Genomic DNA, 14,143 nt, shown 5'->3' on the forward strand with positions numbered 1-14,143 from the left:
TTTTGTAACTTTGAGATTATTAAAGTTTTGTATGGAGATAAAATAGAAACATCATAATAGGAGAGCACAGACCTTTAAAGGGCAAGGGACTTACTGGGCTCCTAGGTGTTACATATAACACTCAAAGTGTTGCAGAAAGAAACACATCTGAAATTCCAAACCTTACCACAAAAATAAACAAAAAGCCTTAACAATATGACACGACACCTTTCTGGATTCAGAATTGTGGAAACCAAACAAACAGATTTGTTGAGAAGACAGCATAAAACGTTAGATTTTGATAGACTTTGATACTGAACTTAAATAATAGATGTGGCACACATAGAATTGTAGAACAAAATGCTAAACTTTTTAAGCTGACCTTGTAATGTTTTTTAATTTTTAATAATCCCTAAGATCGGCACTGACGTCTAACTCGCCACATAGTGTTCAAAAGTGGTATATAACCAAGATAATTGTTTCAACGGGATCAAAACATTTGCATTTACAGGCAGTAAGATTTATGGAAGTCAGAAATACCTTCTAATGTGTAAATAGGCACATATTGCCTCAGCAGTGATATCAAATGACAAGTTAGGGTTCCAGCTATTTACATCTGTCTGAGGAATGACTGGAATGACTGTACATCATAAAACATTAGTGATTTCTTTTTTTATTTTGAAGCCAAAACTAGACCCACATGTTAGAATTTATTGCTTTGTTTTCTGCAGTCCACACATAATTTTAGAAATAGCTTTAAATATGTGCATGTACTAGTATACATGCCTAGTATATTGGATATTTGGATCTCGCGCATGTTTGGATTTCACTTTGTAACGTTCACCTCAACTCAGCTATTTATTTGAGCCAACTGTAAGTTTTTGGCATAATTCGGACAACTTTTCTTGCCAGAATTTTTCATTTATTTTGGCTAGCTTTCAGCTGCAGTATTGCATTTGCAAAAAATATGTTTGACATATTTGTTAAAAACCGTCACTATGTTGTGACAGTATAGCTTCAGACGTATTGGCAGTTGTTTTGAATGTCCTCCCCCTTGTAGACTACTCTCCTTTCCACAGAAATTGTGCCTTTGAAATTATTTTATAATGGATTTGAGTCTTTTACCAAACTGATGAACTGCTACAGTCTTCGAAAAAACTCTTTTGAACTTGAGTTCACATCAACTCATTCGCCAGGGGAACCCCAGTATATATCAGCAGCTTAAATAGGACAAGCATGGAAAATTAATGATGTGATACACCTCAAAAAAGTGTGAAATTGCTTTTTTGATGTGAATAAATGTGAAGGTTCCCTAATTTGTTCTTCCCTAAAAACTTCATTTGTATTGCTTTATGATTATTTGGCCTTCTCAGTATTAAGAATTAAGATTAAATATCCATACGTCCAACTATGCTGATGTTGTAGAGTGGTTTTTATTTTTTTCACATCACTATCTATCTGTGCTTAAGGCTTAAATTAGATAAAATCCACAGGATTGCCCCCCCTGGCCCCTCCCACAAATTCCTGCGATAAAAAACACAGCAACAGTTTAAGTAAATCATTAAAGCCTTCAAAATGACTGACATTCACATACAGTTGGTGATTTTGGCAAGAGCTGTGGTCGCCGAGAGAAAAAAAATCTGTTTTGAAGGAGACAATTTCCTGCAGGAGAGTTGAAGTCACAGATGCAATCCCCGTGACTTCAGTGCCTGACACTGGTTTAAATTGGAACTGAAGCTGGTTTTGTTTTTATACAAAACCAAAACCATTGGCCCTGCAGAAGCTGCTAATCCAGAAACCAGAGATGCATTAAGCCTGAGTCAGAAACGAGGCGAAACCGCCATGGCAAACACAATACGGCCTGACGAGATGTTGAAAGAAGAAGAAGAAAAAAGTAAGCATGAAAGTGGACTGTTATGCAAAAAGCTGCTTGAACTAAGTGATGAGTAACAGGTAGAAACAAGATGTCAACAAAAAGGTACTGGGGACATCTAGGGGCAATAACAGGTATCAGAGGAAGAAAATGAGAGAAAGTGCAACTGACAAAGCTCCTTCAAAAATATAAATAGTCAGGGATCATTCAAGTTCAACGTTTCTGAGAGCGTTTGCTTGTGGAAAACTTTCATAAATCATTTCAAGGTGTTTACCAGATGTGCATTTTGACTTCACATGTCAGAGAATAGAGTTCTTTTTTCAGTAAAGTTTAAAAACAACATTATTGGGCTTATACTTTCCAGACGTTTGTACATATAAATGTAACTCAAGTTTTAATTTACAACAAAACATTGGCGACTGGCTGGGGTAAAAGGAGTTCACATCTAGTCCTTGGTTTGCTCGAATGAAGCTGAAATATGCTAGACAATGAACTGTAAAAATTACATTTAAAATGTCAGTACTTCAGGTTTCAGTTTTGTTTTCCTGTAAGCAATCAGAAGCTTCTCCGGAAAGACAGCAGAAGCTTCTCTAAGTTTTAATTTGATTCAATGAAAAATGATTTATTACTTTATGAAATTACTTTTTTAAAGAGATGTAAAGGAGATTATCAACTAATGAAGTCTTCACCCTTAAAGATATTAAAATGTCTTTCATACCAAAGTCAAACACAAAATTAATTTTGAGAGAAAATAAAACACCGGGAGGTTAAGTATTTCAATGGGCTGTTTCATAAAATTTAACAGTGGAGCTAGAAGTAAGATTTGGACACTTTAAAGGGACAGTTTGGGATTTTTTATGTGAGGTTCTGTTAAAAGGTTATAAAAAGTTAGTATCTAACTAGAAGTAGATAAATCTCTGTCTTCATTTAGTGTAAACCCAGATAAGCTGGTCTTGGAAGTTGAAGCTAAAGACTAGTCCAAAATCAAATCAAAATTAAAATCAAATTTCATTTGTATAGCACATTTCAGCAGCAAGGCATTTCAAAGTGCTTTAAAGAGAGGTTAAGACCAAAGTGGACTTCAACTGTCTTAAATCAAATCCAATTTTGAAAACATCCTCGCAACAGTTCATAAAAAGTAATTAAAATCAAATAATATAAGAGGCCAAAATATTACAGTGGTTAATGTGAAATCTATCCTACTACTTTTATATCAGACATTTACCAGAAATGCTTTCTATGCAATGTTTTCAGTATGTTTCAGCAGGATACTCCCAGTTTCATTTTCAGTTTAAATCATAATCAGCATCTGTGTAAATAGCCACCCAACACAAATTTGACAGGCATTTACACGTTCATATAAAAGCATCTGTGTAAACCACTGTAAGATTTGTCTATCTATCCATCCATCCATCCATTTTCTTTACACCCTTGTCCCTTAGTGGGGTCAGGAGGGTTGCTGGTGCCCATCTCCAGCTAACGTTCCGGGCGAGAAGCGGGGTCACCCTGGACAGGTCGCCAGTCTGTCGCAGGGCAACACAGAGAGACACACAGGACAAACAACCATGCACACACACACTCACACCTAGGGGCAATTTGGAGAGGCCAATTAACCTGACAGTCATGTTTTTGGACTGTCGGAGGAAACCGGAGTACCAGGAGAAAACACACTATGCACAGGGAGAACATGCAAACTCCATGCAGAAAGACCGGGGCCGGGAATTGAACCCAGAACCTTCTTGCTGCAAGGCGGCAGCTCTACGAACTGCGCCACTGTGCAGCAGTTGGTAGAGCTGGTAAATACACTGAAGGTGAAATTGAATACAATCTGCAGACATTTAAGATACATGAATACTTGGTTGTTTTTTCCTTACTTTTTCTTTATTATTTTTCTTCTTAATTGCTTTTGGTGAATGAACAAATCCATCTTGAGAAAATATGCACCTTCAATGTCAGTTTTCTATCTCAATATTTAATAAACTAAAAAGTCCAAAAAATGATACTTATATATGTGAACTTTTTATTACAACATAAGACACATGCTTGAAATCATTTCCTTTATGTTAATTTTTTTCTTCTTTAAATTATTTGTAATGAATATTTTTATTTTATGACCATGTGTTGAAAACATTGTGAATTTATTTTATCTCTCCATCTTGCAATTCAAAATCATTCTTCTTACAAAAAAGTCAATAAGTGTTTTGATTCATAAGCTGCTGAACTGTTACGCAAGTTAAATTAGTGAGATGTTGGGGTTTATTTTGTAATAATTCATGAAGTACTTCTGTACAGGAAGTTAAAAAAAATCTAATTATATTTGCATTTATGTATTTTATTATGGATGTGGTTAGTATTTTTATTTTGATTCCCCAATTTAATTACATCATCAAATAAAAGAGGCCTTTAAAATATTTGGAGAACGTCATTTTTATTTAGTTTAAATAAAAATAACATTTTAAAAAGTTCTTTACTTCTGGGATTTGTGTCACCGTTAGCTTTTAACAGCATAAAGATAATCCAGAAACTAATCTTCCCGTTCTAAACAAAAATCCAAAGAAAATCCAAAGTACAAAGCAGATGGAAGGGGGCAGTATTAATCTTATTTTGAAGACAAATATTTTAGCTACAAAATATCAGATATATTGAGGCCGATCTCAGATCACCTTGTCTAGCATATTACATTTACCACCCAAAGACGTACATTGGCCTGCTGACTTTAGAAATGATTAATCATCATCTACCCTAAATGAAGACACCAAAACTTTTACCTACTTTGGTACAGCAGCCTCGCGTCTGTCAGAGGCTGCTGACAGACGCGGACAGACGCTGCCATCATCAGAGTGTAAATGTGTGCTTGAATGGCAACAACTGGTTTTATGTAAACCGTCTGAGTGTCCTATAAGCTCTGCGTAACTCTGACGTAATTTCATTACATTAGTGGAAATAATAAACGGCAATTTGCTTATAACATTTTAACAGAATCACCTTAAAAATCCCTCAAAGTAAATTTCCTTCCGTGCAATTTTGTTCATCCCAGTCCCTGTTCCTACAAGAAGCATAAACATACGTAGATGTGTCAGGTTTACCGTCCAATCTTTCGAGTGAATCAGCAGTCAGGAAAATCTGGTTTTCTTCCAGACTCTGTCTACTGCCCAAAAGCTGAGGCAGAGCTGATGTAAACAATTAAAGCAGCTGTCACATTGAATAGAGATGTGGCTTCAGGCGTTAAAATTGAATTTTTAGATTCTAATCTCAACTGCATGAGATCAAAGACTCATCTTCTTCCTCATAGTTATTCCACTTTGCAGAGGAATGAAGAAAACAGTTGATGAATTAACTTCTTTACAGCAGTTGACACCTTCTTTGTTTTCAGATCACCCTTCTTGTATTGCAGGCTAAGGCTTAACATACCAACCTGTCACATTTCAGAAATTTGTGTTGTATGATGGATGGGAAAATACCTCTAATATTTTCTTGCCAGTGTCAAGCAAAATTTGCACAACTGCTGTCAATGTATTACTGCTGTAATGTTTGTTAACACGGGCTGCGCAGTGGCGCAGTTGGTAGAGCTGCTGCCTTGTAGCAAGAAGGTTCTGGGTTCGATTCCCGGCCCGGGTCTTTCTGCATGGAGTTTGCATGTTATCCCTGTGCATGCGTGGGTTTTCTCCGGGTACTCCGGTTTCCTCCCACAGTCCAAAAACATGACTGTCAGGTTAATTGGCCCCTCCAAATTGTCCCTAGGTGTGAATGTGTGTGTGCATGGTGCCTCTGTGTTGCCCTGTGACAGACTGGCGACCTGTCCAGGGTGACCCCGCCTCTCGCCCGGAACATTAGCTGGAGATAGGCACCAGCAACCCTCCTGTTATCTCAACTGCTTTGAGATATATAAGCAGTTGCTTTTATATCTCAACCTTATTGTGCTGTGACTTTGAACCTTTGACTTTAGTCAATGGCTTGTGATTTCCTTCCACAAGCTTCTGATGATAGTTAGCTGGAGTTCTGGCCCTTTCCTCCTGACAGAACTGGTGGATCTGAGTCAAGTTTTTAGGCCGCCTACTCGTACCCGTCTCCTTCTTGAGCAATATGGTGGTCGGATGTTCCTATCGTATCTATAACTTTAAGTATTTGACCAGATTAAAATGGCACATCCTAGCATCTGGAAATTGTTGCCAAGGAAGAATGAGACTTGTGCATCTCCATAGTTCTCTTTCTGATATCTTCGCCTATCAGAAGTCTTCAAAGTGATGACATCATCTGGACTTTCCACCATTTCTTAAAGAGACAGAAATTTACAAACAGAAGGATTACTGATTTTTAAGACATTTGATATATTATTTGTAGTTTTTGAGACATGTAGCAAATAAAATGAATTTGAGGAATTCTAACCAACCTAAAAGGAGAGAAGTTTGGAATGGCTCAGCTTCAGACAGTGAAGAAAAAAAAAAAGTAGTATGTGTCTTTTTATTTGATCTATGTAAACTTTGGTTTCAACTGGAGATTTAACAAGCTGGCAAAAGCATTTCTCAGATTTTGGTCCAACTTGATATGATAGCATCACTCACTTTCTGTATGTTTCTGTAGATTTCTTCACTGCACTTCACTTCCAGAGTTGCTCTGTTGGGTTTTGGTGACTGTGTTGTTGTTGTGTTTAAGGTAATTAGGGCGTAATAACGAAAAGATGGGTGAGGTGAGGGTGATAGGGGATGGATGGATGTGGTCAGTAGGAATATCTTAGTAGGCTGCGGCATTCACACGATGTTTGCTTGATGTTAAAGGGATCGACTGTGTTTCTCACACAGTTATTGATACCAGGCAGGAGGAGTCCATGTCTTTATCTGAATGTTGCAGCTGAAACGGAGACTCACTGAAGAAGGCAAGATTTTTCCAATCTGTGATTGTCCAATTATGGTGAACTTATGTGAACTGTGTCTTCAGTTACTCATCCTCAGATGGCAGGAGCGGTATCCGGTGTGGTCTTCTGCTGCTGCAGCCCATCTAAGGCTCAGTAGGCCACAGTTTCAGAAGTGGTGTTCTGCCTTTATTGTAACGAGTGGTTATTTGAGCTGTTGTTCACTTTCCATCATGAACCAATCTGTCTCAAACCAGTCCTCCTCTGACAACAAGACATTTTCAGCGTAGCTCACTGTGAATGTTCTCCATTTTAGATGACCCTCTGTGAACTTGAGAGATGGTTGTTTTTGAGAATCCCAGGACCTCTGGAGTCTTTGACTACTCACACCATCCCATCTGGCACTGACTACTCACCCATGTTCAAAGTCACTGAAATCCCCTTTCTTCTCCATTCTGATCGCAATGAATGCAAATAAGACCATAAGACCAAGTAAGACCAATAAAAATAACATTTTAAAAAGTTTTTTACTTCTGGGATTTGTGTCACCGTTAGCTTTTTACAGCATAAAGATAATCCAGAAACTAATCTTCCCGTTCTAAACAAAAATCTGTCAGCAAGTCATCCTAAAAAATGTCCAGAAGCTAAAATGCATCAAACTAGTGCTGTGTGATTTGTTGATTTGCAGTATGGTTGAGCAAATGAATAGGTTGACCAATAAAGGGATTGTTGAATGCAAATTACACACTATTCTGTGCAAACGGGGTAGATGAGTTTAGCTGCCAACTTTAGGTTCATGTTGTGATGAAATTAGCTTTGAATCTGAGTTGCATAATAAGTCAAATGTAGTGCCACATAAAAAAAAGACCAAAAAGAGATTATATAGAAACAATATCACTCACATCAGAGCTGTAACGCCTTACAGACATCAAACCTGCTCGACTACAAGCAACTCAATCTAAGTTTAACAACATATTTATTTTTCATTTCTCTTTTTCTGTAATATTGCTTTAAGATGTTTGCTAATATGGGTGCACAAATTTAGTAAATACCATGTTTAGATCATTTTCCGTATATTTTTTGCTGATCTTTAAAGAAGTGGCTGGGGGAGAGGTCTGTTTATGATGCAACACCAGGAAGTGGCACAATCCATCAGGCTGCAGGAAGCAGGGGGACTTGATTCTGGAGAAACTACCAAGACTCTCCATGTTAAACTGTCAAACACTATTGGTGTTATGCTAGTTTAGTTTTCACATTGTGGTGTATTTACTTTTTTTTTTTTGCTGACTTGAATTAGTTGCCTAGCTTTTAACGTTTGTCTTAGTCTGCTTTCTCCTCCTCGTTTCTTTTCTTGTTAGCTAACCTTTGTGCATAAATTCCACATGTTCATTGTGAGAGGTCAGTTCCAATTTGGTCAACGAATCCCTTTTTAAAAATGAAAAAGTTAACATTCCTTATTTAAGGAATAATAGGTCAACAATGGCAGAGAGAGAGAAGGAAGAAGAGACTTGAGGTAGCTTCAATTTTAGTTGCCAGCCTCTGATTAAATACAGCAGAATTCTCTTATCATCTTGTCGACAGGACTAAATTAAATTAACTAGACTCAGACTGGGGCATTCTGGATTGGCTGCATGTTTAAAATAATTGGTAAGCATCCTGATGGTGTATGTCAGTGTGGACAACCAGAAAGTGTGATGCATGTTTTGATGGACTGTCCAAAAATACTTGCATGAAAGGCAGGTTTTGTATAAACTCTTATCAGATTTGGAGCTTAAAGTATTTTCAGGCTTGAGGCCTGCATCCTGATGACTTAGATTTGGACAATTTAAAATGCGGGCGTGCACCATCTTCTGGTAAAACACGTGACTCAATTTTAATCTCATCTTTCTATAAGGAAATAAGCTTGAAAAGGCCAAATGACATTGAGCATTTCCTTATGGCCAAACACTGACTGAGCAATTCAGTTGATTCCACTTTTGACTTGTAAAGTCAGAAATGCTCATACATATGGATGTATCAATAAACTGATTATAATAACGCCAGTATTTTACATAAATATTAAAAACAGTGAGACCTATGGTCAGTGGTTACACTCTCAATGTGGAACCAAATGAGTCCCCCAAGGAGCTTTATGTGAGACTCAAAGAGCTTTATGGGAAATGTATCCCGCCTTGGGCTAAGACTGTTGAAGAAATTAATGAAGTCATAATTCTTGAACAGTATTTGCGAATGTTGTCTCCAGAACTCCAAGTTTCGATTAAGGAATGAAACCCAAAAAGATTAAGCAGAGGCAGTTTCCTTGGCAGATGCATTTGTGGCAGCCTGTAGGAAGAACAAATCATGGGCTTTTGAAGCAGCAAAAAGGGATTTCACCCTAACTCCAGGTAACACCAGTCTAACTGGAAAGATGAGCAATCAGTCTGGAATGGAGAAATGTTATTCGCCCTCAGCTAAACAAAATCTCTGAAAAAAAAACATCTCTATTTGTAGGAGACAAACTCTCTGCGATGTGTTTAGTACCCAGAGAGGGCCAGGTATTAAAATGACAAAAACAGTCATTGGTGCAGACCACTGAGGAGAGTGATGGGCAGAGGCTCAAAGCCTTGATTGGTACAGGAGGCACCCAGTCACTTGTACACTGCTGGTATGTTTCCCCACTTAAAATTTACACCTCAGAAACCTATCTGCTGTGTTCATGTAAATGGAAAGCATTATCCAACTTTTTACCTGTTAAATGTGGGTGTCATGGATGAACTACCCTTTCCTGTTGTCTTGGAAAATAATCTTCCAATGTCCACTAACTAGCTGTACCTAAAATGTGCAATGTTGTCTTGATATGTTCCCAGTCAAAGGCCTCAAGGGAAGATGATCCCAGCCTAAGAGCATTACCGTTTTATGAGACTGCGATTGAAGCGGGTCCAACCAAAGCACAGAAATCTCATACGGCAGCGCAAGCAAGACAAATTCAGACACGCAACAGCATCTTCTGTGTTACCTGAACCTGACGTGCAGCCAGACTTTGACACGTCTAATAATATTGTTTCACTGCAGCACCAGGATAGAGGCTTGGCTGACTTTATCAAAAGAGCTGAAGAGGGTGGAACTGCAGAGTAATTCTGGATGCAAAATGGCATCCTTTATAGGAAACAGGGAGCAGTAAAACAGCTTGTAGTACTCAGCACAGCCAGAGAAACTGTTTTAACTTTGGGCCATTCAATTCCCTGGGCTGGTCACCTGGGGAAACATAAAACAATAGCCCGTGTCCAACAGTGTTTCTACTGGACTGGATTACATAAAGATGGTGCCAGTTTTTGCAGGAGTTGCTCTCAATGCCAGAAAACGTCAGCCAGGTTTGCAGTAATTGCTCTTGCCAACCAAACCCAGGCCTGGATCAAATATTGACTCAGTCCATGGGTTGACACAGGAGAACAGGGATGGGCTTTGCGTTCTACCCAGCATGCTGGGTTAGGTCTTCAACCCAATTAATTGGTTAAAGTGACATATGTCTTCACTTTAAAGGGGACCTCTAATGCAAAATTTACTCTTTTTTGCACGTTTTTATACTTTGATTGCCTCTGAAAAAAAAAAAAAAAAAACTGTTCCATTGCCTAGCAACCCAAGTGGAGCTCCCGCACATTTGGAAAACTGCTTTTATTTCTATACAATGGCTGTTGGAATAGCCAATTGTTTTGTTGGCGACTTGCCATCCAGACACTGCTACTGTATTCTTGTTGGTTGTGCAGGAAGTTCTACTTCTTGTGTTGCTTTTTTTATCTGACTCAAGGTCAAAGATTTAAGGTTGCACAATTAAGCATTAGTTTGCAGCCATTTTTTCACATGAGTGTAAAAGTTGAGGGGTTGGCCAGCAGCATCTGAGGCTCTGAAACAACTCAGGGAAACTTATAATCTTGTGCAAAAAAAAAAAAAAAAAAGTTTAGAGCCACAAATATGTCAACACAACATTCATTGATTATCATAAAACATATCTGCACCAAGATATCTGCTAAGGAAATCTTTAATCAGAAGTGATCTGATCATCTCTTTCCTCATAGTTAAAATGTTTGGTAAATGAAACAATGTCTCAGAACGCAACTGTAGCACATCAACTTCAGCAAAGCTTTGTGTGTGAAACAGCAGTCTTCAGTAGCTAGTTCAGAACAGTTTTAAATTCACTCACATGTGCTCTCCTCTGCTTGGCAGTTGAACTGCAGTTCGTGGCATTTAGCCTGTAAAAAAAAAAAAAAAAAAAATCCAAGATGAGTCATTTATCCTTGTTTTGTTTATAGTGTCGTTTGACTGCACCACGAGTCTAGTTGTTTTTAATCATAGAACGTATATTTAGACTATGTTTGTAAGTGTGGTCACTTTTAACCCATTTATTACCCTCAAGTCATCGCAGATGTAAATTTGTTTTTGCCCTTTAAACTGGTATTGCACAGTCAAAAACCCACAGTAACACTCAATAAGCGCCAAATACTTAAAGCTGGCAAGAGCACTCACGGCACATATTTTTGATAATGCTACAGCCGTAAAACCCAAATAAATTCAGGTTGCATATATACACGCAAGTTTGCCCACAAGGGAGTCAACCCACCATAAAGTTGCTCTTTAATTAAATCCTAATTCAGTTGAAGCACATCAGCTAAAAATCTTTAATCACGTAAATTAAATACATCTTTGCAGCCCCTTCAGTTACTTCTCTGCAGGACGGTCAGAGAACAAGCGTTAAAAGCTGCAGCGTCGGAGTCTTTGCACCATCTTCCATCCATAAACAAAATAAATAAGAATATGGGGCAGCAGACCACAACCCGTGTAACCTGATAGTTCTCAGAGTTGGACTATGAAGCTTCAGTTAATATTCTTACATACAGTTGCTTGCAAAAGTATCACATTACAACAACAAACAAATATATTTCATTGAAATTTTATGTGAAAGACCAACACAAACTGGTATACAGTTGTGAAGTACAAAATTATACATGATTTTTTTATTTGATTTTTTTTTACAAATAAAAAACTGAAACGTGTGGTGTGTAAATAAATTCAGAGTCCACCTGTGAGTAATCCAATATGAGTACAAATGCAGCACCCTGTGACGGCCTCAGTGAGAATACTGGGGCGCAAACAGCATCAAGAAGTCCAAGGAACACATCAGTCCGGTCAGGGAGTTGAAAGCAGGCTCAGGTTATAAAAAGATTTCCCCAAGCTTTGAACATCTCACGTAGCACGGTTCAAGTCATCTTCCAGAAAAGGAAAGAGAATGACACAATGTTAAACCTACCAAGACAAGGTCGTCCACCTAAACTCACAGGCCGAACATGGAAAGCACCGATCAGAGAGAACATGGTGGCTCTGGACCAAATGCAGAGATCCACAGCTCAGGTAACCCTGAATCTGTCCACAGGGCAACTATTAGTTGTGCACTGCACAAATGTGTTTTTTATGAAAGAGTGGCAAGTGGCAGTTTGCCAGAGGTCATGTTAGACACAGGAAGCATGGAAGCAAGAGGTCAGAGACCAAAATTTAACATTTTGGCCAGACTGCAAAACACTTATTTTGAAAACTGATAAAAACGTTTAATAAATTTGATGATGCATTTAATAGATTTTATTCATCCAAAACGTTCACATTACTACATACTATAATTTGCTGAATTATTTCAAGTGTATATTAGGTCCCTGTTGAAGTTCATCACGTGCCACATTTCCATCAGTGTTTTAAAAGTGGGTAGATCACAGAGGTCACTACTTTCGCCTCAAGCCAACGTTATAAAAAAAGGATGGAAGTGGTTCACTCACGTCTTCTAAAATGAGAAGGATTCCGACCAGCATTAGATCCTCTTCTGACCAAAGCGCTCGGGTTCAAACTGAAAAGCCGTAAAGTTACGCAATAGCACAATTAGACCTAGCATGTTATTTCCCAGAATGCATTGCTGTGTAAACAGAATGCCCTTGTTTCTTCTTCTTTTTATTTTATTTATTTATTTATTTTTATGGCGGTTGGTAAGCAACTTACTGATGTGCATTACCGCCCTCTACTGGAGTGGAGTGTGGACCGAGATGCAACCACACCCAAAACAAAACAAAAAACGACCTATATCCTGTCTATCAATTTCTTCTTCAGGTATTTGTAAAGAACAAAAATATTCATAAGTAGAAATTTTGTCCAAAATATCTTGTTTATTTAACTATTGTCATGTAATCTAAGTATCTTTTCTCAACAGAATATTTTGAACAGAACCAAACAACATGTTTTAATGTCTCTTGAAAACAAAAGTCACATTTTCCTGTTGGATGTTTGCCATTTAAAATAAAGTGACTATTTATGCTACCTTGTCACAGATAGTTAGAAAACCATAATCTGTGTGACATTTTTAAATTTAAATTAATAAAAAACCAAAAACAGCCTACAGTATTTTCACTGTATTGTTTTTTGTTGTTTGTTTTTTTTTGCATTTAAAATAAATATTTCTCAAATAAAGTCTAAAATTACAACTAACTGAGGATGCTTTTAAGTTTAAACAATTTATTATTTCTAGTTTCTCTCTCAAAGAAATTGAGTGAGAAGTTGATGTAACAAATATTTAAGTTGAAGTTCATGTAACATATATTATTAATTTCAGTAATGTATTCTGTTAACTTGATTACGTCAGTCCAGCTGACTAAAACCCAATATTATTTATTATAGTGCATACAGTCTCTAAATTCCCCAAAGTGGTAAATTAACCAACAGCTGAACTATTCAAATAGAAGGTAAGACTACCCTCATCATGATTTAGTTTAAAGAGGCCCCAGAGGTAGATACTTCTGTGGCAGTAACAGAGTTTATAATGAAGAAAATAAATAAGAAAACTGACAGAGTTCACATGAAGGGACCAAGAATGGGCAAACTGCAAGCAAAGGACCATAAAACAGGAAAATCCAGCAGGAAATGACACAAATGAAGAAGCTTAAATACTGTGCGAAAGCTTGGAAGATATAGGTGGTTGATTACATGCAGGGTGCAGCTGATGGAGAGAAACTGAGAATTAAGCAGGTGCTTGTTTTGCAGCTGTGCTAACATCAATGATTTTTTCACCCAGTAGAAAATGTGTGCATTCAAATAACTGGAGACTGTCTGCCATTTCGATTTAAAGCTATAAAATAACAAAAGTTTCACAGATAACAAATTTCAGGCTAAAATGTAAGCTTCACTGTCTGTTAGACAATTTGGGATGATTTTGCTTCCTGAAGCAGGAGAATACACTCAGCGATTTGCTATGCAGTTTAAGGTTTAAGGTATAGAGTTCTCATTTAGGTGCAGCGAGTGTATGCTATGTCACAAAATGGGAAGATGGATTTAGGATCAACACTGAAAGTTTTGTTTTGACAGTAGCAGTCTAACTCAAAATACAATTGGGGTAAAAAAAAAAAAATATATATATATTTTTTTTCTACCAGGTA

General features: G+C 37.5%; 1 protein-coding gene across 1 annotated transcript in view; it reads right to left on the bottom strand.

The window, feature by feature from the left end:
• Positions 1-12,716, bottom strand: part of ar (androgen receptor) — a 75,856-nt gene extending 63,140 nt beyond the window's left edge. The window contains exons 1-2 of the mRNA XM_008427516.3: positions 12,500-12,716; positions 10,879-10,927 (exon numbers count right to left, since the gene is read on the bottom strand). Coding sequence (XP_008425738.1) covers positions 10,879-10,922 — 44 coding nt within the window. The 5' untranslated portion in view covers positions 10,923-10,927; positions 12,500-12,716. The remainder of the gene's footprint in view (positions 1-10,878; positions 10,928-12,499) is intronic.
• Between the last annotated feature and the right edge of the window lie 1,427 nt (positions 12,717-14,143).

This window comes from Poecilia reticulata, chromosome 14 (genome assembly GCF_904066995.2).
Source record: "Poecilia reticulata chromosome 14, P_reticulata-male-v2, whole genome shotgun sequence".
In the NCBI taxonomy this organism is placed as follows: Eukaryota; Metazoa; Chordata; class Actinopteri; order Cyprinodontiformes; family Poeciliidae; genus Poecilia; species Poecilia reticulata.